The sequence below is a fragment of the Copadichromis virginalis genome, linkage group LG4, assembly GCF_057382275.1.
Source record: "Copadichromis virginalis isolate Kocher_CV1m ecotype Utaka linkage group LG4, C_Virginalis_male_GT1.1, whole genome shotgun sequence".
NCBI lineage: Eukaryota > Metazoa > Chordata > Actinopteri > Cichliformes > Cichlidae > Copadichromis > Copadichromis virginalis.
In genome coordinates this window covers 2,656,071-2,683,059 of record NC_140621.1, presented here as the reverse complement: position 1 = coordinate 2,683,059, position 26,989 = coordinate 2,656,071, and the positions used below count along the sequence as shown (strand labels likewise).

Genomic DNA, 26,989 nt, shown 5'->3' with positions numbered 1-26,989 from the left:
GCGACTGAAAGTAACCAGGACAGGTCCCCACCTTATTCCATAACAACCTGAGCCCCATAAAAACAGTGAGTGCTCATGTTCATATCACTGATTCATTGATACAATTCGCTGTATCAGGGTGTTGTCCTTCAGAAGAGCCCACTGCCATCAGTATAGAAATCTTCCTTCTAGGGATGTTGCTAGGATCAATATTGGGCCTTAACCATGAAATCTTTGGACTGTTCACTGAAGTTGTTTATTGTTGTTATAGTAAAGGATTAGCTCAAGAACAGTGCATAGAGAGCTTCGTGGAATGGGTTTCCATTGCCGAGTTGCTGCATCCATGACTTACATCACCCAGCGTACTGCAAAGTGTGTGTGCTGTAAAGCACCGCCCCGCTGCATTATACAGCAGTGCAGACGTGCTCTCTGCAGTGACCGGTCTGGGTTTGGTGGTTACCAGGAGACTGTGCTTATCGGACTGCATTGTGCGAACTGTTAACTTTGGTGAATGAGGAATTCTGATGTGATGTTTTGTTTCAGGCGTGGGCTCGCCCCCTTAGTTTCAGTGAAAGGAACTCTTCAGCATGCCAAGACATTTTGGACAATTTCATGCTCATGATTTGTGGGAACAGTTTGGGAATCGCTCCTTCCTGCTACAACATAACTACACACAAGTGCACAAAGCACTTCTATTAAGACATCAATGAGTGAGTTCGGACATGACCGGCTCTCACAGAGTCCTGACAGAACACCTTTGGGATCATTTAGTGCTAAATAGGCCTCCTCATCTAACATCAGAGTCTGACCTCACACATGTGCTTCTGGGAAAAAGATCAGAAACACACTCCTAAATCTTGTGGAAAGTCTTCCAATAAGAGTTGAAGCTGGTATAGCTGCAAAGGTTGGGCCAACGTCCTGTTAAACCCTGATGTCACTCAGGTTTGTGTGTGTGAAGGAAGAAGAGCGAACACTTTTGGCATTGTAGTCAGTGTTGGGAAGGTTACTTTTAAAATGTATTCCACTACAGATTACAGATTACATGCCCCAAAATGTATTCTGTAACATATTCCGTTACGTTACTCAATGAGAGTAACGTATTCTGAATACTTTGGATTACTTAATATATTATCATGCTTTTTACAGCTACATGAATGTGCTATTCATGTGATTTATTACTGTTACTGAAGGTCTGCGGCTCCGAACCGTAGTAAAGGGACCTCTGACTAATACGTCGGGTTTATGTCGGCTCGTAGCTGAAAACTAGCTTTACTTTGTTGTGTGGGTCAAGTTTGCAGCGAGAGACGGAGAGAGACGTTGAAAGGCTGCTCCAACGGGACTTATTGTTTCAGAGGAAAACACGAACACAGCGTACAGTCGAGTCTTAATAGTGTACTTACTCTTCTTGGCTGCAGTGGTTATTATTATATTTACATGCTTCCAGCTCCCATTTCTGCTCGATGACAGCTCGTACTTTTCCTTTTTCTCCCTCCCTCGCTCACTGACACATCACGGGTATGACAGTCCATCCTCCCTACAGCACGGACTACACTGCCCATCAGGCTACATGCTTTAGGGCGATGCCTGTAACACTCTGCCTATTAGCTCAGCACAACAACATCAACAACAACAAAAAGGCGCTCTCTCACCCAGGAAACACACAGTCAGAGAGGCGGCACCCTGTAACCATGGCAACTGTAACGCTGCCGCCTGGAACAACAGAACGTGTGACAGGTTGAAGGACTACTGCATATAAAACTGTTCAGTTAATACTAATTCATATCAGTTGATATAAGGACGAAAATAATGTAAATATGGTAAGAGAATGGTTAAGAGTTTATTATTTTTTATTATTAACACTGATTATAGTGTACCTGCAAATACAGTATAGAAGGCACAATCAAACTTTGTACAATTTCAGTGAATGTGAAAGTGAATATTGCGTGAGAGCACCTTTATTCTTCAGCACAGTCTGAACTCTCTGAGGCAGCTTTGTCATTCAAGTATCTTCAGGAACAGTTCTCCAGACTTCTCGAAGGACATTCAAAGCTCTTCTTTGGATGTTTCTGCTTTTAGTTCTGTTCTCTATCAAGATGATCCCAGACTGCTTTAATAGTGTTGAGGTCTGGGCTCTAGGGAGGCCAATCCATGACTGATATTGTTCTATCCAGGTATGCGTTTACTGCACTGGCAGTGTATCTGCGAGCGCTGCCATCCTGAAATTCATTCATTTGGACAAGATCTCCAACAAACCCTGACAACTCACCTTGCTCATTACCACCTCATGTTGACAATGATTTGAACTGGGACGTGAAAAAAAAGTGAAAAGGGATAAAGACTCGGGTGGCCTGGTGGTTAGCACTGTTGCCTCACAGCAAGAAGGTCCTGGGTTCCCGTTCCTGTTATACATGACTTTTAGGACCTTCAAGCCTGTAGTTATATTCTTTATCAGTTGGAGCCCCCCGCATTCTTCTTCTTCTTTGGTGCAACCCTATAAATACAGTGCACCCCTTTGGCCTCTCCCCGCTTCTACAATTCCCCTGTGGGAGAGGTGGGTGTCATTTCTTTCCAGACACCGTACAACACACATATAATGTATATTTAGCCACCGTGGATAGCACTATGCCTGATCTGTTCTCTGCGGGGAGTAATGTGACTTTTGGTTTGGGGAGGGGTCATCAGATTGCTCCAAGGTGTTTTGGGAGGGGTAGGCCAGCAGTATTGGTGCCCGCATGGATGGGCAGCTAGCTCCACACCAACTGCTTGCAAATGGCAAACACACACCCAAGCTGTCACTACTGACATGTTGAGCAGCTTGATTACTGATTTAGCAAAGCAAATTGGGGAAAATATCACGTCCTCCCTTAACTCCATGCACCACCCAGCCACGGTCTCCCCAGAATGTGCCCTCTAGCTGCAATGACCAGTAGTGATGTGTCGGTCGCGAACGAAACGGCTCTTAGAGCCGACTCTTTGAAGTGAACGATGCAAGCCATGGGTTTTTTTTCCCTTTCTCTCACCCTCTCTCACCCTTTTTTCCGCTTCACTCTGCACGCGAGCCTTGTGCTTTGCGCTGGGCAGAGGGGGGAAGGGCGGTAGTTACACTCACAGTAGCACAGGAACAGAGCGGGAGGGAGAGAGGAACTCAAAGGTGCACTCCTCAGCTGTGCGATGCTGGCACATCCTGATTTTGAGAGGCCATTCATCCTTTCAACTGATGCTTCCATGGATGGGCTGGGTGCTGTCTTATCCCAGGTGCCAGCTGGTGAGGAGAAAGCAAGACCTATAGCCTTTGCTAGTAAGTCTCTCAGCCGCAGCCAGGCCAAATACCCAGCACACCTGCTTGAATTTTTGGCTCTGAAGTGGGCTGTGTGCGATAAGTTCAGCCACTGGCTCAAGGGTCACCAGTTCACTGTCTGGACTGATAACAATCCTCTCACATACATTCTGACTAAGCCAAAGCTGGATGCCTGTGAACAGCGTTGGGTCTCTAAGCTTGCACCATACTGCTTTGAGATCAAATATGTTCCTGGAAAGCTGAACATTGTGGCAGACACCCTGAGCAGGGAACCGTTTGTGAGGCCGTTGGCCCAGCGCCTCCTGTCGGAGCCATACTTTGAGCTGCTAGAGCAAGTCAGTGATGTGAAAGATGCCAGTGTCCAAGATGGCTTCTGTTTGACCTGTCAGCCTCAGTCGATACACAGGGCTCCACCATCTGCTGTGCTCGATGTGTCTCTGTCAACTGATCACGTCTCTTCTATCATGTCCTCCCTCTGTGAGTGGGAGTCTGCTTCTCACCAGCGCTGCTCACCTGACCTCCATTAGTCCACCTGACTGTGATGTCTCTCATGTGATGGCTCGTCAGTGTTTCTTCTGGTATGATATGGAGAAGGATGTGCGCAATCATGTGAGAAATTGATATCCCATGCTGATCTCCTGGAAGAGAGATCCTGTGATCTCCAGAGTAGCCTGCTATGTTGACCGTAAGCGCAGGCCCTCCTGACATGAGCGCTATCACGAGAACCAACATACATTGCAGCTTCTAAAACAATGGGATAAGCTCACATTCCTCAATGGTGTCCTCTACAGAGTTGTGAGGGACCCACTGACCAAACACAAGAGATTCCAGTTTGTGGTACCTGACTCCTTAAAACAAGTGGTGCTGTCTGGCATACATGACAACGCTGGTCATCAAAGTCAACCTCGCACACTCTCCTTGGCTCGTCAGCGTTTCTTCTGGTATGATATGGAGAAGGATGTGTGCAATCATGTGAGACCCCAACAAGACCCCAGAGCCAGCAGCTAGGGCCCTGTTGGAAAGCATTAAGACCTGTGCTCCACTGCAACTTGTAATAATAATAATAATAATACATTTTATTTATAGGCGCCTTTCAGACCCTCAAGGTCACCTTACAGTAACACGTAAACAATACCATAAAAAACATAAGAATAATGTATATATAGCAAACATGGTAGATAAAATTTAGACATAAACAGCCATAAAAGTATGAAAGCAAATATAAAAACTGAGCAAGGTAAAAATGGCCTAAGACAGATCTGTCGTATGCAGTTCTAAACAGATGGGTTTTGAGTAGTGAGTTAAAAGTGGTGAGACAGTGTGTGGTCCGTAGAGCAAGTGGAAGTGCATCCAAAGTCTCAGGCAGAACAACTAAAGGCTCTGAGTCCCGTGGTAGTCAGGCGAGCAGGTGGAACTGACAGAAGGGAAGCTGAAGAAGAGCGGAGTGTACGAAGGGGCGAGGATGTGTGGAGAAGATCGGATAGATATGGAGGAGCGAGGTTATGAAGCGCTTTGAAAGTGAGAAGCAGGATCTTGAAATTGACACGGAGGTGAACTGGGAGCCAATGGAGCTGTTTAAGAACTGGTGTTATATGTTCAGTGGATCTAGTTCTGGAAATAATACGAGCAGCTGTGTTTTGAACCAACTGCAGTTTATGGAGGGATTTCTGAGGTAGATTTGTGTAGATTGACTTCTGGTCAGCTGAGGACAGCAACAACAAGTCTGTGGATGTCCTTGTAATCACTGACCACGTCACAAAATTAGCACATGCATTCCAATGCCAGGATCAGACAGCTAAGAGAGTTGCTAAAAAGCTTTGGGACCAGGGACCAGGGAGCTAGTTTTGAGAGCGAGCTGCTTGCAGAGCTTCTGGTTTTGGGTGGCGTTGCCAAATCTCACACTTCACCATACCACCCCATGGGTAATGGTGCCACAGAGAGATTTAATCGCACCCTTGGAAACATGTTACGGTCCCTCCCCCCCAGATCTAAGCAGAAATGGCCGCAGATGATACAGTCCATGACGTTTGTGTATAACTGTACAGCACACGAGACCACCGGCTGTGCACCTTTCTACTTGATGTTTGGGAGGGTCCCAAGGTTGCCAGCTGACCTCATGTTTCGGGATGTCCTTCATGATGACAACATTTGTGACTATGATACCTATGTCAAGTCACTGATGGATGACCTGCGTTCTGCCATGCTCTAAGCCCAGGAACTCAGCACAATGGAGCAGAGACACCAGTCTGACCAGTACAACAGAAAGGTGAAGGGTCTGCCTCTTTCACTGGGAGACCAGGTGTTGTTGGCAAACAAGGGAGTCAGAATGAAAAGGAAGCTCCCTGACAAATGGGAACCTGTTGTGTGCACGGTAGTCGACTTGGATCCTGCTCTTCATATCTGCTGTATCAGAGACAGACAAGGTGCATCGCAACCTGCTCCTTCAAGTTAACTTTTTGCCCTTGGACACAACTTTGAATGACGACGCTGCACATCCTGCTGTGAGCGTTGTCAGTGGCCCCCTTGAGTCTGACCTGGATGGGTCTGTGACATCTCTTGGGGACACAGGAGCTGTACCTCCGGCCACCCATACTGTCGATACCGTCTACAGCATTGGCAAGAGTGATGACCGCACACTATCATGGATTCTTCTTCTTCTTTGGTGCAACCCTATAAATACAGTGCACCCCTTTGGCCTCTCCCCGCTTCTACAATTCCCCTGTGGGAGAGGTGGGTGTCATTTCTTTCCAGACACCGTACAACACACATATAATGTATATTTAGCCACCCTGATGTTTCTGATTGTGTGTCTTTAGTTCAATTATTGTCATCATTGTGCCTGACTTTGCTAGATGCTGTAAATGTAAATGTGTAGTACGTGTGTGCCACATATGTGTTATAGGCACAGTTAATGCTAGCGTGAATAGATAATTCTTGCTAGCTTGGGAGTTGTGGTGGGTGGAGCTAACCCTCTTCCCTACTTTGCATTTGGTTGTAGGAGCTGGAGTGGGCAAGTTAATTACTTTGTCTTTCTTTCTTTTACCGTTCTGTCAGTGCGCCCCAGGGCAGCTGTGGCTACAACTGTAGCTGCCTCCACCAGTGTGTGAATGTGTGTGTGAATGGGTGGATGACTGGGTGTGTGAAGCGCTTTGGGGTCCCTAGGAGGGACTAGTAGAAGCGCTATACAAATACAGGCCATTTACCATTCATTATCAGGTATGTCGGATTTCGTGTTGGTGGTTTTTTTTAATCTTGTGTCAAATGTAAGTTTGTACTTTATGTTTAATGTAAAAAAATAAATGCAGGCCCTTTTCTACAATTCCCCTGTAGGAGAGCAGCTGGAGTGGGCAAGTTAATAACTTGGAGGTCTTTATTTCGTTTACCTTTCTTTATCAGACACAACGCAGGAACACTGGTTACATTAGCCCTGCCACAGACTGGTGACCTGTCCAGGGTGTACCCTGCGTCTTGCCCAGCTGGGATAGGCTCCAGTGCCCCCTGTGACCCTGAAAAGGATGGATGGAGGGAAGAAACACTCTTTTTGCCCAAAGACTTTGAAATAATAATAATATTAATAATAACATATCAAAAAGCTTCTAATGACGCTCCTGTACATCTGAAACAGCTTTGTGCTGATGTGCAGTGAGCCATCGCCCAGAACCAAACCAGTTCGTGGCTCTATCTTCGTTAGAGGAGCCCACAGCATCGCGGACACAAGCCAATATGGCGGCGTTAAACCAGAGGGGGCAGTAACGCAACTCAGAGGCACAGAGGCACCCTAAAGAAGAAATTGTTCCGGACACGTGGTGCAAAGTGGGTGTGTTCATTGCGCTGATGTAAACACAAAATACGCCTCACAGCTCGACGGATAATCGTGGTGGACTGAGCTGCTGAGGTTAACCCAGAAAGAGTCGTCGGCGGTGCGGAAAACCCTCCGTGTACGTCGCGTGTAATATGCTCTAAAGCACCGAGGGGGGCGCCATGGATTTCTACATCAACCTGAAGGTGAATTTCAGGGGAAATTCCAAGAATTTCCTGCTGTCGGGATCCGAGACCAAGAGCTGGGAGTCGATGGAGGCCATGGTAAGCAGAGACGAGCAGCAGGCCTGCTGTCAGACACGACGCCACACGCATGGCGCTCACGCAGCACACGGAGGGATGGGGGTTCAGCCCAGCGGGTGTGACGGCGACAGTGTGCGGGAAGTACCGGGAGTGCGTCACGTCGCGCAGACCTGTGTCCCGGCCCGCTTCGTGACGGGCCGCACTCATTTCGAGCAGCTCCACGGGCGGGCCGTGATCCCTGCTTAGACACTAGGCTGTTCAGGACGTGCTCGCCCCTCCAGACTGAGCCACACTGTTGTGCATGTCAGAGCGAAACACGCCGAATAATAGAAAAATCACTGTGTGACCTTTAAGGCTCTGCGTGGGTCACAGTGGGCATCGGGGAGGTAAAGGCAACGCGTCAGACAGGCCCGTACACATTCCTGCGTTTTCTGCCCAGCGGTTTAACGTCACCACCAGCAACAGCGTAGCCAATTCACCGCCATGCGCAGTGGTTCACTCCGAGTGCAGGAAGTAAACAGACGAAACAACCACAAAGATACTCCACGGCTGCAGCACGCAGCGGGGGTGCAGGAGCTGTGTTTGTGTCCTCACTGCGAGCACGACACGGGCACACGCTCCTTATGTGTAACTAACGTTATGCTGCTTTCCTGACGTTGCCACAGAAAATGGAACAAATGGAAGCATTTCCACTGAGCTGGTGCATTTTAGTAACGCAGTGACAGATCCGAGGATGAAAGCCTGGCTGCATTTATTTATATCTGTTATCAAGTGTTGGTTTAATTCAGATACACGCACAGATTTCTCTAATATTTGCCACGTGTAGGACTTCGGCGTGTGGTGTAATAACCATAGGATAATATAGATGTGAATGACAGAGCTCAGCTCATTACTGTGTACTGTGTTAAATCTGTGAGTCTGACATGCACCTCCTCAGAAATGCAGCTACGCACTGCAAGGATGCAGATATCCAGAGCTGCAGTAGATCTGTTTGGCAGTGCAGAGTAACGGAGCCCTGAGCAAGAGCCCAGTTATATATGACTGGGACTGGAAATGCAGTAAGTCAGGAACAAGAAGGTGAAACAGGCTCGGAGCCCTGCATGGTCGGCTGTACCTGGAGCACATCATTGGTGTGAGTGCTGCTGAGTCACAGACGTTTGGCTGCTGAGACTGTTGCAACAGGTTTAGCATTCACTGTTTTTCATTTGATGCCGATCTGTGAAACAGTACGAGCTTATATGTGTTTGTGTCAAAGGCATGCACTGTGCTGCTCAGAGCATGTGAACAGCTAGCAGGAGCGTAGATGGAGGCCTGTGACCTGGTCCCTGTGGCTGAGGGATCATCCTCCTGATAGTAAACATACAGGAACAACTCCTCCCTCAGTCCCTCAGCAGCTGAAGCACTCGGCACACACAGTTGTGATGTCGTCCTCATTTACAATCATGGATCTGAATGTGTTCACTCTGTGCCTGATGTGTAAAGTATACACTTCATTTTATTGTTTTGCTATAACACCACAATAACAGTTATGTCAAGAGAGAGCACTTGTGTTACAGTGTGAGCGTAATCAGAGAGCTCGGTCCTGACAGGATGAAACCTCCGACAGCATCAGGCTCAGGAGGGGCAGCCACGGTCAGCAGGTCTGGGGAGGCCTGGGTGTGGGTGAAACACAAACTGCAGGAGATAAATCCACAGTTTTGTTCAAACACTCATGCAGCCGAAGATGTGACTGAGGTGCAGACACTCGGTGTCAGTGCACAGAGCTCAGCTGAAGTGTTACATTAACTGAATCAAGGCAGGAAACACCATCTGGTGACGTTCGTGGGCTTTTGCTCGAGCATTGATCGAGCTGTGATTGGTTGAGTGCAAAATATGCAAAAACAATTCTTCTATGTAAAACAGTTTTAGTGTGTGACCTTTCACCCTGTAGGACTGTGTGTAAGACTGGCTTTGAACCAGAAGTAAGCAGCAGCCCTCTGTGGGTGTGTGCTGCTGTCAGCTCTGCAGGATATGATGGGCTCATCATTCAAGACTTACCAGGAATGAAGTTCAGTAATGGATTCATAAGCAGTCAGTGTGGGGAGGCTCTCTGTTGCTACAGTGTTCTGGGTCAGGTCCAGATGTTTCCAGCCTAATTATAGAAGAGAATTATAACCGTCGAGTCCTGAAGTAATGACATGTTTTGAGTAGTTGTCTTGATGCATGCTCAGTCGTCCAGGTGAGCAAATCCCAAAAGGTTGTTTCTGTTTTCAGTGACTGCAGGTTTCCAACCTTATAAACAGCACATTTGCATAATGACTGACACTAGCACCACTGAAGGAACAGTGGGGTCAGTTTGTGACCATTCATATGCAAACTGTCATGATCATTGATCAGGGGCCACGAGTCTGAAAACGTCCAGATGAACAGAACCAGCTTTTGGGGCCAGACCAGCTTTGCAGAGCAGCCATTCAGAGCTATTGTGTAGCACCACACGTCTGAGATTTACAGTGAAGAAGTAAATAAGAGTTGACTTTGGATGTGGCAACATCTGTCTGTCTGTTACAGGTCAAGCGCTCCTTTGGCCTGTGCAGCCTGCAGCTGACCTACTTTGATGAGGAGAACGAGGAGGTAAGAGACTGAGGAGTGCCATACAAAGTGAGATTAGTGAGTAGGTACAGCTAACCTACAGCAGTAGAATGTGGTAGCCTAGCTGAATGACTGTGGTAAGTTGTGCCTATAACACTTTGCTCACATTCTGACCAGGATTCACTAACAAGTGAGCAGCCCTGTATGAAGGAGCGATCCTTGAACTCCAGGAGTTCCTCCATGTAATGCATTCTTAGCACATATTTATGTAATCGTCTTCTCCTTTTCTTCCTCCAGGTGTCCATTAACAGCCAAGGTAAGTGCACCTGGTCAGTCACATGATGCTACACATTAAACAAAGTCCAAATAAAAGTGCACTCATGTTAACGTTGGTCATTTCTGCTTGTGTTCCAGCTGAGTATGAGGAGGCTCTGAAGGTGAGCTCATTCACGGTTAAAGATTCAAGAAGTTTATTGTCATGTGCTCTGCAGAACACAGACGGTTATGCAGAGCACCTGCTTAGTCTGCAGGCTCCCTTCACACGACTACAAGAAAGTAATAATAGTAAAACAGTGCTTTGTGAATCCTGCAGCTTATATGTGGGTGTAAACAGAAGTTAGAGTGCGAGTAGTTGCAACACTGTCACAGTGCTAATATATACAGAGCGATATCAGGGTGTATATATGTACGAAAAGTGCAAATTTCCAGTTATGGATAAACAGTTGGACATAGGCAGTGGTTCAGTAGCCTGTGGATAGAAAGTGTTAGTGTGGTGTCCTTGCTTCCACACTCCTGTTCCTTTACAGTGCAGACGTGACGTGGAAAGCTTCTGTGGAGTGTTTGTTTGCTGGTGTCTTGGAGTGCTGTGTTAGCTCGTTGTGTAAGCAGCGCCTGTTTACTTTGCAACGTCAGCTAAGATGTATCGAACCCCCTCACATCCAGCTCCAGCACAGATCCCTGACCTGTGTATAGCACAGATCCACCTTCATTGATGGACAAGGCATAGAAAACAGAACTGGGTCTAACATGCAGCCCTGTGGAACTCCACAGTTATTCTTAGTGTCTGAAGAAGACTCCAGATTTACGGAGGATATTTTCACGTCCCGCCCATGCTATCATCCGCCATAAGCTTCTGTTTCATTGTGATGTGATATGAAGGGTGTGTCTTTACCATCTGTGATTATCTCTTTTATATTGAGATCATTTGGCCTCATGTTTGGGTCGATAGCCACAGCTTTCCCAATCCTGATTCCAGGCTTCTCCACAACTTTGATCTGTTTAATTGATAAAGAAATAAAGTAATAATAGCCTACTGGTGTTTCTCTTCGTTCATGGTTTGTGCAGTTACATTTGACCCATGAAAATAAAGACTTCCTTATGATATAGTATCGCTGTGCTTACTGCTCTTCTTAAGTGAAGCATTTGTGTTGCCGGTGACGAATCTAGCGGAGAAACTGACGGCGTGTTTATTTTCCAGAGTGCGGTGAGGCAGGGGAACCGACTGCACATGAATGTGTACGAAACTCGAGGCCAGCCGACGAGGGTTGCCACCACCAAGGCCAGCGGAGCAGAACCCAAGAGGGGCTTCAGGCCCCCACAGCACTGCCCTTCACTTGCTCAGGTGGTCAGTCGCAAGGTCCAGGCTGCAGTGCCAGAACAGGGCATGGTAAGAGCCCAGCACAGGCTTCATTCTTACTGCATCTATCCACTGCTGCGCCCATATGTTTGCATGCACATAGATGATGTTCTTTTGTTGCTCAGGTGATCATGAAAGAAGTAAAAGGGACCAAAGAAGAAGACAAGACTCCTCCAGCCTGGTTCACCTCCTACATGGAGAAGGTAAGAACGTCCTGATGAGTGTCATAGCAGTAACTCCGCTAAACGACTGATGACTAAAGTGCTCGCTACTGCATTCAGTTTAAGGACCAGGTAGTTCGTGAGGCAGTGGAAAAGATCTGTCGGGAGTTTTCAGGACAGTGCTGCATCCACAAACCCCTGGGAGGGGGAGGAGGAGCAGCAGGAGGAGCTGGTGCAGCTGGTGGAGGTAGAGTGGAAGCTGTAGGAGGAGCAGAGACCCAGCAGGTCCCCGAGGTGTCCTCTTCCACTCTGCCTGGAGCTCCGTCCTCCTCAACTCCTCCCTGCTCGTCCTGCAGGGGGCAGACTACTGGAGGAGGCTATCAGTGCAGGTATGTGTTGTTGAGTAAGTTCAGTCTTTGGATTCTGCTTGTTGATTTATCTTTGTTGGTGAAAGACGCTGTCCCGGTGTCGCAGTAGGCCTGGGTTTAACTCTAACACTTGTCAGTGTACAAATGAATAAGCTGCAAAACGTTGTTACCAAGCAGAGCAGGGCGATATGCCCAAAATATTTATCACGATACGCATTTGAACATCTGCAATATCGATATAACTGACGATATAATTGACATGAGACAAAATACTTTACAACTCCACAACTTTGATGGGTTTTTTGCACTAATAATGTATTTTCACTTAAACAAGCAGCTGTTTTTTTTATGTGGCTTTTTTTATGGGCTGTTTCACTCCACAGCGTGTGCACCTCTTGTACTCTGTGCGAGCCCTGCAGCTTCTCCCACGATCCCAGTCACAATCTGGTGAGAGCCAGGACTCCCCTGTCCATCCCGGAGCACGGATCACCGGCCCCAGACCACAGCAGGTGTGACACAGCTACCGGACTTTAACACGTGTTCATATTTACCAAAAAGCACAAACTAGCTTCATATTATCAGCTTTACACACTAAATATTTAAAAACATGAATGTTTGTTTTAAAGATATGTGGTATGAGTGTGAGCTGATGCAGGGCTGTCTGAATCCAGTATGAAATGCTACACCTGGCTGTAGACATTCCCATAATGCTGATGTTACTTCATCTCGATCCATTGTTGTTTAGGTTCTACAGGCGGGGGGATCGCAGTTTCCGAAAGGCAGAGAAGCAGCGGCTGAAAGCCGAGAAGCGCCTGCTGAAAGCCGAGGTGAAGGAAATCCGGAAGCAGCTGAGGATGGAGAGGCGGGGCATACAGTGGAGCTCGTCCCATCGAGACGGAAGCTCCTCCCCCGTCCTCCTGCAGCCTCGAGCCACACAGCACAACAGCCCAGAGTAGGTCCCAACCAAGTTAGGCTGCAGGACGCACTTCAAATATCTCAGTGTCGATCTCCTCATGTGTGATTCCAGAGTAGCTCCAGAAACAAAGTCTGTCTTTATTCAAACATCAGCTCACACAGTCGAGTCACAGCGAGGCGCTATCAGCTCGTCAGGGGTCGGTGTGGACGAAATGCATTTCTGTGAGCCTGAAAGCTTTTGTCCACCTACTACGGCTTCCCCAAAAGTTGAAGCACATTTAAAGATGAATGGTGATCCTAGGTTGTTATAGTGCAATGAAGTGAATAGACTGTGGGAAAATATGGCAAGCAGACTGCAGCAGTCAATAAGGCGGTCCATTGTAACCGCTGCTCTGGGATGATGGGAGCTGAATGACGATATGAATGAGTTTAAAGTGAGACGTGATGAAGAATTTGAATAAAGGGGTTTTCCTCTTGTTGCCCAGGCGACCAAAGCGCCCCTGTCCCCTGGTGGTTCCTGCCATGACGGCAGCGTTTTTGGACGAAAACCTTCCTGACGGAACGCGTCTGCGTCCTGGGACCAAGTTTATCAAGTACTGGAAGATGAGGAACACTGGGACGCTCAGCTGGAGTGCTGAGACTAAGGTAAAGTCTCAAACAGCAGCTCATTAACAGCTTGGATTCTCCTGAGAGCACCTACACCAGAACGAGACCTGCTCGCCGTCTCAGAGCCGTGAATATCATGGACGCGTCCATGTGTGTACAGCACAGACGTGACCTGACGGTGTGCTGGCCACAGTGACGCAACTATATTATTCGACCCACCGTTAGATGTACTTTTTACATTTTGGGGGAAGTGTAACTGTTGGCTGGGTTGCCATAGAAACAGCTATACTCATGATCCCAGGTGATGAGCGTCACTGATTACCCAACCTTTGTAGTGAAATGTCATCACTGACTAACACAAATTCCATGCTCGTCGTCACATCTCATGAGTTTCAGGTTCATCCCTGGTGCTTTGTGTTTCGTGTAAACAAACAGCAACCCTGTTTCACTGTGACCAACCAATCCCTCCTTAACAGTGTTAATAGTGTCAAACATTATTCCATCACGTTTAGCAGCAAAGTGCTGACATTTACTGACCACAGAACGTCACTTTGCTCTTTGACCTCAACACCTGTGGGAGGCTTTGGTCCACTGTGCAAACTCCCACTAAGGAACCATTATATTATGTCTTGTTTGGTTCCTGCAGCTGAAGTTTATGTGGGGAAACCTGGCAGTGGGATCTGGAGACCGCTGGAGAGAAGTGGCAGTTCCCTTCCTGCAGCCGGGACAGGTGAGTGTGAGACATCCCACAGAGCTGTGGCACGTGTCCTCGTGAAGCACTGAAACAAGTGTGTGTGTGTGTGTGTGTGTGTGTGCGTGCAGGTTGGCATAGTGAGCGTAGCGCTGTGTGCGCCCACTGTGGAGGGCTCCTACACATCTCACTGGCGTCTGGCCCACGCTGGGGAGCAGTTTGGACCGAGAGTGTGGTGCAGCATCGTGGTCGACCCTCTGGCTCCAGCAGCCATGATGGCTGATGGGATCCTGGTTTCACCCTGTGTCACACCGCAGGTAGGACGAATGCAGTTCAGGGAGGCTGAAATCATTTGATGTAACCTTTATTCAAACTTTAACTCTGTAAGACATTCCTGCAGTTTAGCTAATTGGTGTGAGAGGGTTGGGGTGAGATCAAGGATGGTTGGTTTGTAAATTTCATACAAAACAAATTGAAGTTTAGATGGTTTAAAAATGAAATAAATTTCTGGATGTGCAAATTCACAAATGAGGTTGATGTGAATGTTTGCCTGCAGGGCAAGAACCCAGTAGCCAAGGATGGGAAAGCGTGTGCAGCTTCCAGGGAACAGCCGTTGTTGTCAGTGGACCAAGAAGAGTACTACATCCCGTCTGTAGACCTGCTCACTGCACAGGTAACCTGCTGTGATGCTCCTCCCCATCCTAGCAGCTAAACTTCAGTATGCTAACATCACGTTACTGTACGTATACTGCAGCTGACATGAAGGTGGAATAATAATAGCTCATATTTTATCTGTTTATTCAAATGTCCATGAATGTGCAGTGAAGCATCTGTTTGTACAGATCATAGCACAACCAAAGTAACTGCAGCTGTGTAAACTTGTTGCCTGTGAAGACTGGGACTGGTCCACACTGGCAGTCAGTGTGCTGCTCTGTCTTTGATAGTAATCAGTAGGGCTGGGTACCGGTGTCGGTTCTGACATAAACGGTAGTAACCAGACCGAAAAGCAGCGCACATTTCGCTGCTTTATTTTCCTGAGCTGTGATACACTTCTAGCCAATCATTTTACGTTTCCGAGGATAGTAGGCGGGTCCAGGTACGTACGTTCTTTTAGAGCAGAGCTACAGATTAAAAATGTCCAAGGCGAAGCGGTCAAAGTCTGGCTGTACTTCACAGCAAAAGATGCAAACTCAGCAGCAACAAGTGCTTTAAGCTGATACTGTGATACTGTCAAAGGAGGTAACACCAAGAATCCGATGAAACACCTGGCGACGCATAGCGTTTTTTTTAAAAGCTGAGAAATGCGCCGTATTTGATAGCTTGCTGCGAGACCTCACACCGTGCACATCTACTGCAGGTGTGGTGCCTGTTATCGGACCCGGAAGAGGAGAGTCCTGGCCATTGTTTAAGCACTGCTTCCAGCCAAGAGTGATGCCATATATGCCCCATAGCTGCAGAAAAGGCTAACATTGTTATCTTTTTACAAAAAACCAGCTGAACATGGGAGGTTTTTGGACAAAGTTTGTGTTCTCCATTCTTTAAGCACTGGTTTGAGCACCGTTTAAGCACCGGCACCGTTTCAAAAGTACCGGTTTGGCACCAGTATCGGATAAAACCTAAACGATACCCATCCCTAGTAATCTGTTTATGATACAGGCTGAAATGAACTGTGACAAACGAGCAACAACTGTAAATCTGCTTCCGTCTAAATTCACATTCAGAGTCCACGTGTCTCCATGGAGACAGACTTTTAGTCAAATTTATTGTCATCAGAATAAACGAGCGACACGATCCTCCAAGTTTGTGGATGCGATAAATGAAGAATGAGGTGACAGAGCTTTTTAGTAGATACAGCTACGTCTGAGTGACAGCGTGGGGTTAGTGTAGTTGGTCCGTGCAGGCAGGGATCGAACCACCAACCTTCTAATTAGTAGGCGACCTGCTCTACCACCTGAGTCACACCAACCCCCGTTTGCTTTTGTAATTGCCTATGCAAGCCTGTGGGAGGGGCTTTTCAATCTGTTCCTCCAAAAACTCAGCGTAACGTGGCTTCACTGTGGGCCAAATGCTGATTGGCTGACAGCTGGATTGGTTTGCGAAACACAAACACTCACGTCCACTCCAGCTTAGACAGGGAGAGGCTGAGGTTTGCAGATTACACAGCAACTGGACTGAAAATCCGGCGCAGCAGGGCGGCGTGGCAGGGCGTGTGTGGAGCCATTAGAGCCGTCATTCACCTTCAAATTCACTGAAGTTATGCAAAGTCTCATTTCCCAGTAAAATATAAAGGAAAGGGGTGTGGCCTATGACTCGTACTTACTACAGGATGGCACTTTAACAGCAAAGTGACTCAGGCACTCAACAACCCTGCACTTATGTAGCAATAAGTTGAGTCCTCTGTTAACAAGAAACGTGTTACAAATGATTTGAAACATCATCATCTTCATTTATAAACTGGGGCTCTGCCTTGGATTGTACTGGTTTGGAGACAGGTCAGGTGACCTGTAGACTAGCCTTGTAATCTGTTACCTGTTGTTCATTTGTCAGGATCTTCTGTCTTTTGAGCTGTTGGATATCAACATCGTCCAAGAGTTGGAGAGCGCCCCCACCAACACGCCTGCTGGTAAGAAGAGAACAGCCAGAACACTCGTCCTGGTTAAGAGACACGTGTGTGCACTACAAGCACGTCAGTTATGTGAACAATAAAATAGTCAGATACAATCTGTTGCACCACAAATACCGACGTTCAAACTGTAACATGCAAAGACAGCAGATTTCTTTCAGACACGGCGAGCACAGCGTCCTCTGAGCAGTGGCAGCATCGGCCCGACACACTGACGGAGGCCGTCTGTGATTCATAGACGTTCATGTTTCTTTGACCTCGTAGTTTGATTAGCGTCAGGTGCTGTGACCCTGATCGAGTGGGGAAGCTGCAGACTGAGTTTGGTTAGACGCACCGCTTTCTGTGGCTTTGTGCAGTTCAGGTGCTAAACTGGTGTGTCTGCAGCCCACAGCTGATTCACTGGAAACACTCGGAGCGTAATAAATGACGAATGAGGCTGGAACATTTCAGTCTGCACATCAGAGACCGGTGCTCTCAGCTTCCAGACGCAGAGCAGGTGACCAGGCTCTCTAAAGTGTTCCCCACGTCGGCTTCAAAATGTTACACTTTTGGAAAAACTGCCATTCGGTCTTCGTTCTGTCAGCCGGCTGTAAAAGTCCACGTGCTGTAAGAGCTCAGTGCTGTCTGTGTTTCTCCTCCAGACATCACACCCTGCATGTCCCCTCTGTCTCAAGATGGCCCTCTGCTGGACAAGGGCAGCCCCTCCTTGGGTCTGATTCAGGAAGAGACTGAAGTCATCAATAGCATCATGGGTAATGAAGTCCCAATCCTCCTCAGTGTTCTCCCAGTTTATTTAAAGGTTCTGTTGAAACTACAAGTACTCGTTAAAGAAGCCGCACCTGACTGACTTGATTCAGGTCCCTTGAAAAACCCTGTTTGGCTTCCCAGCATGCAATGGGGTGAAGGTTTTCTTCTAAGACTGTCCAGCTGTTCACAGCCATGCAGTTGGCTCTCTGACTGTGAGCAGCTGTCCTGCTGATACAGCTGTGTTCAAAATGAAATGGGCGTGTCTTGACATTTGTTGTCTCGCTGCTGGTCCTCAGATGTCCCCCACGGGGTAGGACCTGGAGCTGAAGGGGGCGGAGTCCCAGCTCAGGAGGAAGGGGAGGATGACATCAGCGGTACTCAGTTTGTTTGTGAGACAGTGATTCGCTCGATGACCCTGGAGGAGGCCCCTGATCACATACCTCTGAGAGGATCCTGCCCAGGAACAGGAAAAGGTCAGTGACACGCCCTCGGCGCCGGCTCGTGCGTTTAAATGAATGATCATTTGTTTGGCTGGAACGCGTCCATGTTCACATACAGTCTGTTCTGGCTGGAACGTCAGACTGCAGCGTGATCTGCTGGTGTTTCACTGTGGTCCTCGTGTTTCCTTTCAGTGGTACGTCCAGCTGCTCAGGGCTCCTCCTCCTCGCTGTCCTGTCTGAGTAAAACGGTGAAAATGGAGGAGAGTCCCGACAGCTGCTCTAGCAACTCCAAGACTCCCATGAAACCCCTCGTTGGTCTGAAGGCGTCCATCCCTTCCCCACTGAAAGCCTCCCTGCCCACTCCAACGTCTGTGCCCCTGAACGTGCTGCCTGGCCCGAGCTCAGCACCGGGGCCGCTCCACGCTTCAGCCGGGACCGCCACGCTGCCCGAACACACCGCCACAGGTGACATTTTTAAGTTGATATGTTGACTCAAGCAGCTTCTCTGTGAGAAACAGCTGTTTGCACCAGTTTGGGGGTGAGCGTTGACCATTTGCAGACTGTATATAAAGTGGAGGCGGCGTCTAATTTGAGTGAAGATGTCACCGTATGACTGGGCTGGATTCAAGGACAGTGAGGTGTGATGGCGGCCTTGGTTTGTACGGGAGCAGACTTGAAGCTCTGGGTTGCAGCTTATGGTCAGCTCAGTGTTTGGGAGGAGCTCTGGAAACTCTTTCAGCTAGCATCAGCAGGAGGGGCGCCACTGAAACCCCAGGCAGCGGTGCTAACGGGCAGCCAGCTGACATGTGCTGTGACAGCACAGTTGAGGGTCTGTGTGGAGCTCCTTCACCACAAACAGGAGGACTCTGTCGAGGAACAGCTGTTTATGCTTTAAATGTCAGCTAATTGCAACACTTTGTACGACTGGGGCCGATTATTGAAGAGCTCGTGTGTGAGGAGCAGCATTTTAAATTCTGGGTTTAACAGGAAGCAGTTTAGTTGCTACTATTTGACAACAAAGGCGACAAACCGGCTCACACAGGTTTCACCACGGTCATTCAGTTTAAACCCAAAGTGCTCCCACACTGCAGCCTCTGCGTTTGCCTTTGAATCCATTCCATCTGTTTTCCAAATCCCAACTTTCTGTGGCTTGCTACTCCTCACGGCGCTGTCATGCACCTGACATACGAGTTCACGCCTCCTTACGCTAAGGAAACAAGAGGGGAGGGGTCGGTCGAGAAATCAGACAAACTGTGTGTAAGGCCCAGGTGGACGATAGGTGATCACTGGTGTTACAGCTGGGGGGGACGAGGCTAAGCACCAGTCTGTCTGGTCTTTGGTTGATTGATAAGCTGGAAAATTGCTGCCACAAATAGAAAGACTCGATTTGTTGATCAATTTATTAAGTCGTGTACTAACAGAAATGATTATGTTCCTTTAAATGAATCAAGAACCAATCACAGCAGATGGCCCCGCCCCTCCCTGAGCCTGGTTCTGCTGGAGGTTTCTTCCTGTTAAAAGGGAGTTTTTCCTTCCCACTGTCGCCAAAGTGCTGCTCATAGGGGGTCATATGATTGTTGTATGTATTGTTGTAGGGTCGACCTTACTATATTAAGCACCTTGAGGCGACTGTGTTGTGATCTGGTGCTGTGTAAATGAAACTGAACTGGACCTTTAATAATCCACATTTCTCTGCTTTACTCTCTGGTGCTGTTGTGGATACTGTATTGTTCTTTCTTTGTGATGTTTTTATGTTTAAGTTGTTTTCAGTCTGGCTGGGAGCTGACTCAGTCTCTGGAGAGCCCCGTTTTGGGGGGTTTAATAAATTTGTCCAGATTTCTAGAAGTGCGATGGTCTTGCTCCTGCTTCAAGTCTAAGCTAGGCTCCAGCTAGCTTATGTGTTAAAACCTTGTGCACCTTTCTAAAAATCAAGCTACGCATCAGGTCCACACACTACACACCCTCAGGTCCTCTTTTATGTTTCTAGCTTCTGCCGCCATTTTTGGGCACGACAGAAGTCGAAGCGAAGCTTGAACCTCTGTGTCATGAGTGGGAGTGAAGCATGTGTCCCAGCATGTGTCCCAGCATGTGCACAGCAGCCAGTCACACCCAGCGTTTGCTTCCTTGGTCTCATCACAGGTGAAGCTGAGGAGTCGCACATGGAGAGCATCTGTGTGGAGCCCAGAGTGAGGGAGAAGCAAGAAGAGGAGGAGAAGAGGGATGTAATGAGGAGTCGCTCCTCCTCCACGTCCTCCGAGGATTACATCATCATCCTCCCCGATTGCTTTGACACCACTCGGCCCCTGGGAGAGTCCATGTACAGGTAGGAGCCGTGGCTTTGGAGTGTGTGGGAGAACCCTCGGCTGTGGGACAGTAATCAGTGCTTTCACTTTTTCTTTGTTCTCGGTCCCGCTGCAGCTCTGCTCTGTCCCAGCCCGGAGACGTCCAAGCCAAGACCGACACAGACCCAGATACCCCCTCAGCTGAGCGTCGGGACAGTGCCGCAGGAGAGGGGGAGGCGGACGAGGTGGATGAAGCGGCTCCAGGAATGGAGCTGTCAGGAGCCAGCAGTGCCAACGATATGCTGTGTACATCCCAGACGCTGGACGATGAGCCGCTGACTCCTGAAGTAGTCACCCCGCCTCAAGCTGTCGTCACATCACAGTAAGCATGAGAACGTTTCCTCAGGAAAGCTGGTCTTTTCCTCAGACCGACCGCTCCACTGCTGCACCACATCTGCACCACATCTGCACCACAGTAGCGCCATTCATTTACAGCGTTTCAGGGCTAGACCTTCATCAGGCAAAGGAGATTACTAATGCTTTCTTTCCTGCTTGTGTACAAATGATCACCTGTCAGTCACAAAATAGCTACCAAAATATGTTAGATGGTGTGCCGTATCATGTAAAAACATTTTTCCTTCATTTAAACAAGATTCAAATACAGCGAGCCGAGTCATGAAGCTAATGAAGCGGCACAGGCGTTGTTGTTGTGCGGACAGTAAATGAGCGAAGCAAACATGTTTGTGTTTGACAGCCCAGAGAGCAGCGCAGAGAGAGAGGAGGAGGATGCCGGCGCTGAGGAAGGAGCGCAGGGTTCAGAACTGCACCAGACTGAGGACGGTAGGCTCCTTACTGGGTCTCGCTGTCACTTCAGTCACAGTACCACTCTGATGAAGTCCACGGTGATCGCATCGTTCTGTCTTGCAGAAGCAGCTCCTGAGCGCGCTCAGACTGATCCTGAAGCTACTGACACGGAGAAGAACGACCCCGAGGACCCCAGGTCTCTCTCTCTCACACACACATGCACACGCGCACACACGCACACACGCACACACACACGCGCACACATGCACACGCACACACACACACGCACACACACGCGCGCACACACACACACGCGCACACACGCACACACACACGCACGCGCACACACGCACACACACGCACACACACGCACGCACACACACGCACACACACGCACACACACGCGCACACACGCACACACACACGCACACACGCACACACGCGCACACACACGCACGCACACACACGCACACACACGCGCACACACACATGCACACGCGCACACACGCACACACACACACGCACACACACACGCGCACACATGCACACGCACACACACGCACACACGCACACACACGCGCGCACACACACACACGCGCACACACGCACACACACACGCGCACACACACACGCACACACACGCGCACACACGCACACACACGCACACACACGCACGCACACACACGCACGCACACGCGCACACACGCACACACACGCACACACACGCACGCACACACACGCACGCACACACGCACACACACGCACACACACGCACACACACGCGCGCACACACACGCACGCGCGCGCGCGCACAATGAAGCTATCACGTTTTTATTCGTCCATCCATCCGTTGGCTAGGTTTGGTTTATCGTGCAGAGCCTACATGATGCAGCTTCTTTCAGTTTGTTTTTCAACTTCCTGTATCTGCTCTTCAGTATGGAGCGTGCACACCACTGATACTACAAATCTCAGACATCAGAGTCGCGCCATCATCCGATCACTTTGAATGTAGCTTCTAATAGAAACGGACAAACGCAGGCTTCCAGGAGACGGGAGGCAGATTATCTGCTCGCTAACATAAAAGCTAAACAATGTCTTCATGTTAAAGTAGTGAGACTGTAACAAGCTGCCAGTCCAGCTGCCTGCTGCTGTTTGTCCGAGTTTCCCAGGCTCACAGGACGATTCGCTGCCTTTGAGGCTCAGAAAGTGAAGTTAGTAATGTACAAAGGTTCAAATGAAGCTGATTGAACTGCAGTGCTGTTCGAAGTATGACTGTGCAGGCAGAGTCCTCACAGGTCAGCCTGAGGTCAGGTTAAGGTCAGCTCAGACGCACATACGTACAGGAGTCGTCTCACCGTGGCTCTGCTGAGAGCCTGGCCCATCGTTGTGCTTCTAAATCCCAGCTGCCAACTAAGACAGAAGCAGAATAATGTTTTGGCCCCCCGAGTAGAATGACGAGCACTAACAGTTTGGAGGCAGCATGAAGTCCAAGGATGCTTTCTGGTTTCTGTTTGCTGCTGTAACCTTTCCCCTTGCAGACAGCTCATAAATAAATTCACATCCATGAATCGTAAACACTGATAAGAGAGAACAAAAGGATTAACTCTCCAAATGTTTGCCCTCCTCAGGCAGCAAGGCCTCACCGGCGGCCTGGTGAAAGGAGCTCTGTCAGTAGCTGCCTCTGCCTACAAAGCCCTGTTCACCGGACAAGGCCCCACACAGGTGACACATTTAGCAGCTTTTTTCTCCCATATTCACATTTGTGTGTTTTGGAGTTTCAAGCCTATTTTCCAGTGTTGAAGCAAACGTCACAGCCCAGGTTTGAACTCTTTTCTCTGCATGATAGCGATGCAACACGTAGGCGACACAGTTGTGGGGCTACACTTACATTAATCAGTCCAATGCAAAGCTAATTGCACTACCTTGGAAAGGCTTTTAAGCTGGGGCTGCATCCCTAATCCAGGAGAGCAGGAGCCAGCTGGCGAAGGTGCTCCCTGATCAGACGGTGCTCCCGATGCTCGATCAGTTCCTGACGAGGGGACGCCACGCAGTCGTGACATGTTGCACTCTGCTTTTATTTACATTGTACACAGCATGTTGTCAGCAGTCAGACCTTCAAACACTTCAGATACAGACTCATTCAGGCCTGTGCGGTAATCAGTAGCTGGCTCGCTCGACTGATCCGATCTTGTTTCCACCCAGCCTCCAGTGGATGCATCCACCCAGGACACCATGATGGCCGTGCTGGTGGAGATGGGTTTTGCAGACCGCTCTCTGAACCAGCGTCTGCTAAAGAAACACAACTACAACCTGCTGGACGTGGTCAACGAGCTCGTTCAGATGACCGACAATGACTGGTACTCTACACGCTACTGATGACGAGGAGGCCAAACTCTTCCTCCTTCTTTTCAGCTCTCCACTAATTTGCCCTTTTGGACCGAGGATTATACTACGAGCTTGTCAGGGGACATTCCAGCAGCCCTGGATCCTCCAGCGGACCATCACCCACCCACTGTCTGTAGTTTTAGTACTTTCAGCGTAGATCTTGGTAGTTGCAGGTTTTCTTTGCATATCTGTCTAAGAAAGGTGAAAACAGGCATTCTAGGTCTTCAGATGTGAATCACACCACATGCTAACATCATGGATTTTAACGAAGTGTGAAGCGTGAAAGCATTCGCTTCCATCAAACCTGAGCTAAAGTTGTGTTGGCTGCAGAAACTCCACGGTTGCTGTACCTGCTCCTGTTGGTTGCAGGGATCCCAAAAAGCTACAGACGGCACCCTCACGCGTTTCCTTTGCTCAAGTCCACAGCAGCAGACTCTCACAGGTCGCCTACCGAACCCGCTCGCTCAGAACATCTTTGGGCTAAAGGAAAATGCAGCTTCGTGCTGATGGTCCTGCTGAGGCATCAAGTCATCTCATCTCCTCAGAGTCTCGTTCGCCTCGTCCAGTCGGCTCCATCACACCAGCTGGTGGTGCATGTTTCTGCGTATTGTGGTGACGACTGTAACAAGCAGCTCGACTGGTAGTGAGCTGATGCTGTTCACGAAGCTAGCATTGTTTGCAAATTTCCTTTGGTTAGATATCATTGGCCTGTGTCCCAGAGCAGGCCCACACAGCTCGTCTGCACAGTGTCAGCTGCAGGTTTGCTTCTTTCTGTTTTATTTAAGCAGCCGTTCCAACAGCTACTAATAACTTTATTATCGGGTTGTAAATAATCACACTGACTGTAGGTAAGCAGAACTGGTCAGGTGACGTAGTGTGTGTGAGGCTTTACTGTATAAAATCTGACCCTTTGGTGTTTCCAGAGCTCCAGCTGGAGGAGCAGGACTGCTGCGACACATTCGTGTTGATGTGACTTGTGATGATGAATGCAATGAAGTACTTTGATGTTTAAATAGCCGTGCTATTCAAAACACACATTCCTCCTTTTTTGAGTCGGTTTCCCAGAACTCGCACACGTGCTCAGCCCAGATCATCTGAGTGACGCTCTTCATGCTGGTAACGACGTGTGTGATGAGCTTTTTGCAGCGTGCCGTTTTGGTTGCGCGTTGCCTTTGTCCTGTAACTTTAGTCCATCACTGGGATTTTCTCATATACACTAAATACAACATGTGTGCATCACCTGTTTTAGAGAAGTCACTGGAAACCACTCAGTGTAGCTGAAACTGAGCCGGACTGTTAGCTGGTGTGTGATTTACTGCTGTTGTGAGTCAGTGGTGGTGAACAGACTTCACTGTCCCACTGCATGATGGTTAACTAGCTAATCAACCAGGTTTGTTCAGCACTCAGAGCTGCAACCTCGCGGAGAACCAGTTTACTCAGAGCTGCTGTGGAAACACACCAGTTCCTCTGCATAGAGCGATCGTAGCTAAACTTGATGAGCAGCAGCGTACGTTCTTCCTTTCCTGTCCTCTGCGCGTCCCATCTTCTTATTTCCCACCCATGTTTACATGCTTCTGCTGTTTTGAATGGAGACGCAGTTTTGTGGCTTTAGACGAAGTTCATTATCAGCTGTTTGCTTTCAGTTCTCCCATCAGATGAAGGATTTAAGATGGGCGGACGGCGAGCGGGCACGACGTGCTTGCCTGTTCGGTTTGTGGTACGTCTGCTCATTAGGGTCAGCTGAGGGGCCGGGTGATGGCGACTTGATTTCAGCATTAAGGTTTGGTAGCTATAGTAACACCTTTGGAAATGGATTTCCCTCCATCCACTAGAGAAAGTTCCAAAGAGGTGTGCGGGTCACGAGGGGCTCGTTGCCACGCTTGTTGTGAATCCCAGACACACGTGGTGCTGCAGACGTTGGCGGGCTCGGTCAGGTGTGCACAGTAAGGTCGCTGCTCCTTCCTTTTGCTCGTAGCTGGACCCTGAGCTGACTTCATTAGTAAAGTAGTGGGCTGAGTTAGTTTAAGTTCTGCTTTGACTGCTTGAAGGCTGTTTGTAAGTCTGACGGCGTGTCTTTAGGTGTGCTAGTTAAAGCTGCTCTGCAGTTTTAGTCTCATACTTTGTAATAACGGATGTTTTGTTGGTGTGGTGCGATACGCTGCGTGCTTCTATACTTTATGCCGTTACACCTCACGTCACATGGTACCCTGTCTGTGTCGGTCTGCACTGGTGTGTGGTTGATGCAACATGTCTGTGCAGAAAGCAACAGTGTGGGTGGAGCCTGAGGCAGACGTGCAGGTCACATGCTGGGTGGTTGAAACGATTTAAAGAACAGCATGAGCTCTGTGTTTGTTCTAACTTTTGTCTTTCCTGCTGCTGCCTGAAGGACCAGAGGTACAGCCCCCACACTGGGCCACGTTTTTGACTCAAACAGCTCCGGACGTCTCGCACGGATGTTTAGATTTTTCATCAGTTTTAGGCATTCATTATTTCTTTTATATTAGCGTTTCATAAATCATGCTGTCGGGTTTCACCCTCTCGGATAGGTAATTAATTTGAAAGGTAAGAATAAAAGTGTCCTGCCACAGGTTCAGTGTGGCCTGCTTCAAATGAAGGTCAGGTGTGTGCCGTGTGTCATCGTGCTGAAATGAGTCGTCATGTGTGCCAGAAGCTGTGGTTGGATGAAATATGTTCAAATTGGGGAAGATGTATTTATGGGGGAAGAAAAACGGGGGATGGCTCTTTGCTTTTTTCTGTGTTGCACTTTATGAATATTGTATGATGTACAAATCAATGTCTCCAATTAAATGCATTACACCCACCTGAGGCTTCTGCTTGGTGTGTTAGAAGCATCACGTGCAACTAAAAAGGTCACGTTTGTGATGTCACCTGTAAATAGAAGCAACAAACATGCTAGATGAATGTCATCATATATCTTTCACAGTGTCAAAGATGGGACTGTTGAGCGTCTTTGAGCAAGTATCTTGTAACACTGTAGCTCCTTTTTAAACAGGAAGTGACCTCTGACAGAGGCGGGTTTAGGCTGAGGAGGAGAGAAAAAGAGTAACTGAGGAGAGTTTGGATCTCACGTCCATCAGAGGTGGAGGAGGAACAGTGCTGCTGGTAGCATCAAATACTACTCTGGGATTATTCTGATTATGATTTTTTAATTCTGTTGAAATAAGATCTTGACTTTCACGGCCTCATAAAAGTGGGAAAATTCTCTATGGACAGCCAAACCCTTACAGCCGCCTTTCAGTAGGAACATCGCTTATTTAACCAGGGGAGCCAGAAGCAGCAGGAGCAACCACAGCAGTGCTCACTGAAAGCATGTACTCAGCATTGTCATCAGGTAAGGCTAGATGCTGGAGAAGAGCATGTCCTGCAGTGTGAGTAGTGCCACATACGTGTTAAACAAAGCTGT

General features: G+C 48.4%; 1 protein-coding gene across 4 annotated transcripts; it reads left to right on the top strand.

The window, feature by feature from the left end:
- The first annotated feature begins 7,104 nt into the window (after positions 1-7,104).
- On the top strand, positions 7,105-26,391 carry nbr1b (NBR1 autophagy cargo receptor b). 4 transcript variants are annotated; one of them, XM_085453115.1, is made up of 23 exons: positions 7,105-7,360; positions 9,887-9,949; positions 10,205-10,223; positions 10,322-10,344; positions 11,385-11,573; positions 11,669-11,746; positions 11,825-12,093; positions 12,456-12,581; positions 12,818-13,024; positions 13,473-13,632; positions 14,240-14,323; positions 14,416-14,601; positions 14,841-14,957; positions 16,832-16,907; positions 17,549-17,659; positions 17,951-18,127; positions 18,287-18,559; positions 20,234-20,417; positions 20,513-20,758; positions 21,131-21,216; positions 21,304-21,376; positions 22,809-22,902; positions 23,383-26,391. In XM_085453115.1, the coding sequence occupies exons 1-23, from the start codon at positions 7,259-7,261 to the stop codon at positions 23,554-23,556; spliced, it is 3,117 nt and encodes a 1,038-aa protein (XP_085309241.1). In that variant the 5' UTR covers positions 7,105-7,258; the 3' UTR covers positions 23,557-26,391. The 4 variants fall into 4 exon arrangements, with proteins under 4 accessions (XP_085309241.1, XP_085309242.1, XP_085309243.1 ...); XM_085453116.1 differs by lacking the exon at positions 17,549-17,659; XM_085453117.1 differs by lacking the exon at positions 22,809-22,902 and having other exon boundaries at positions 23,383-23,487.
- Positions 26,392-26,989: the final 598 nt, after the last annotated feature.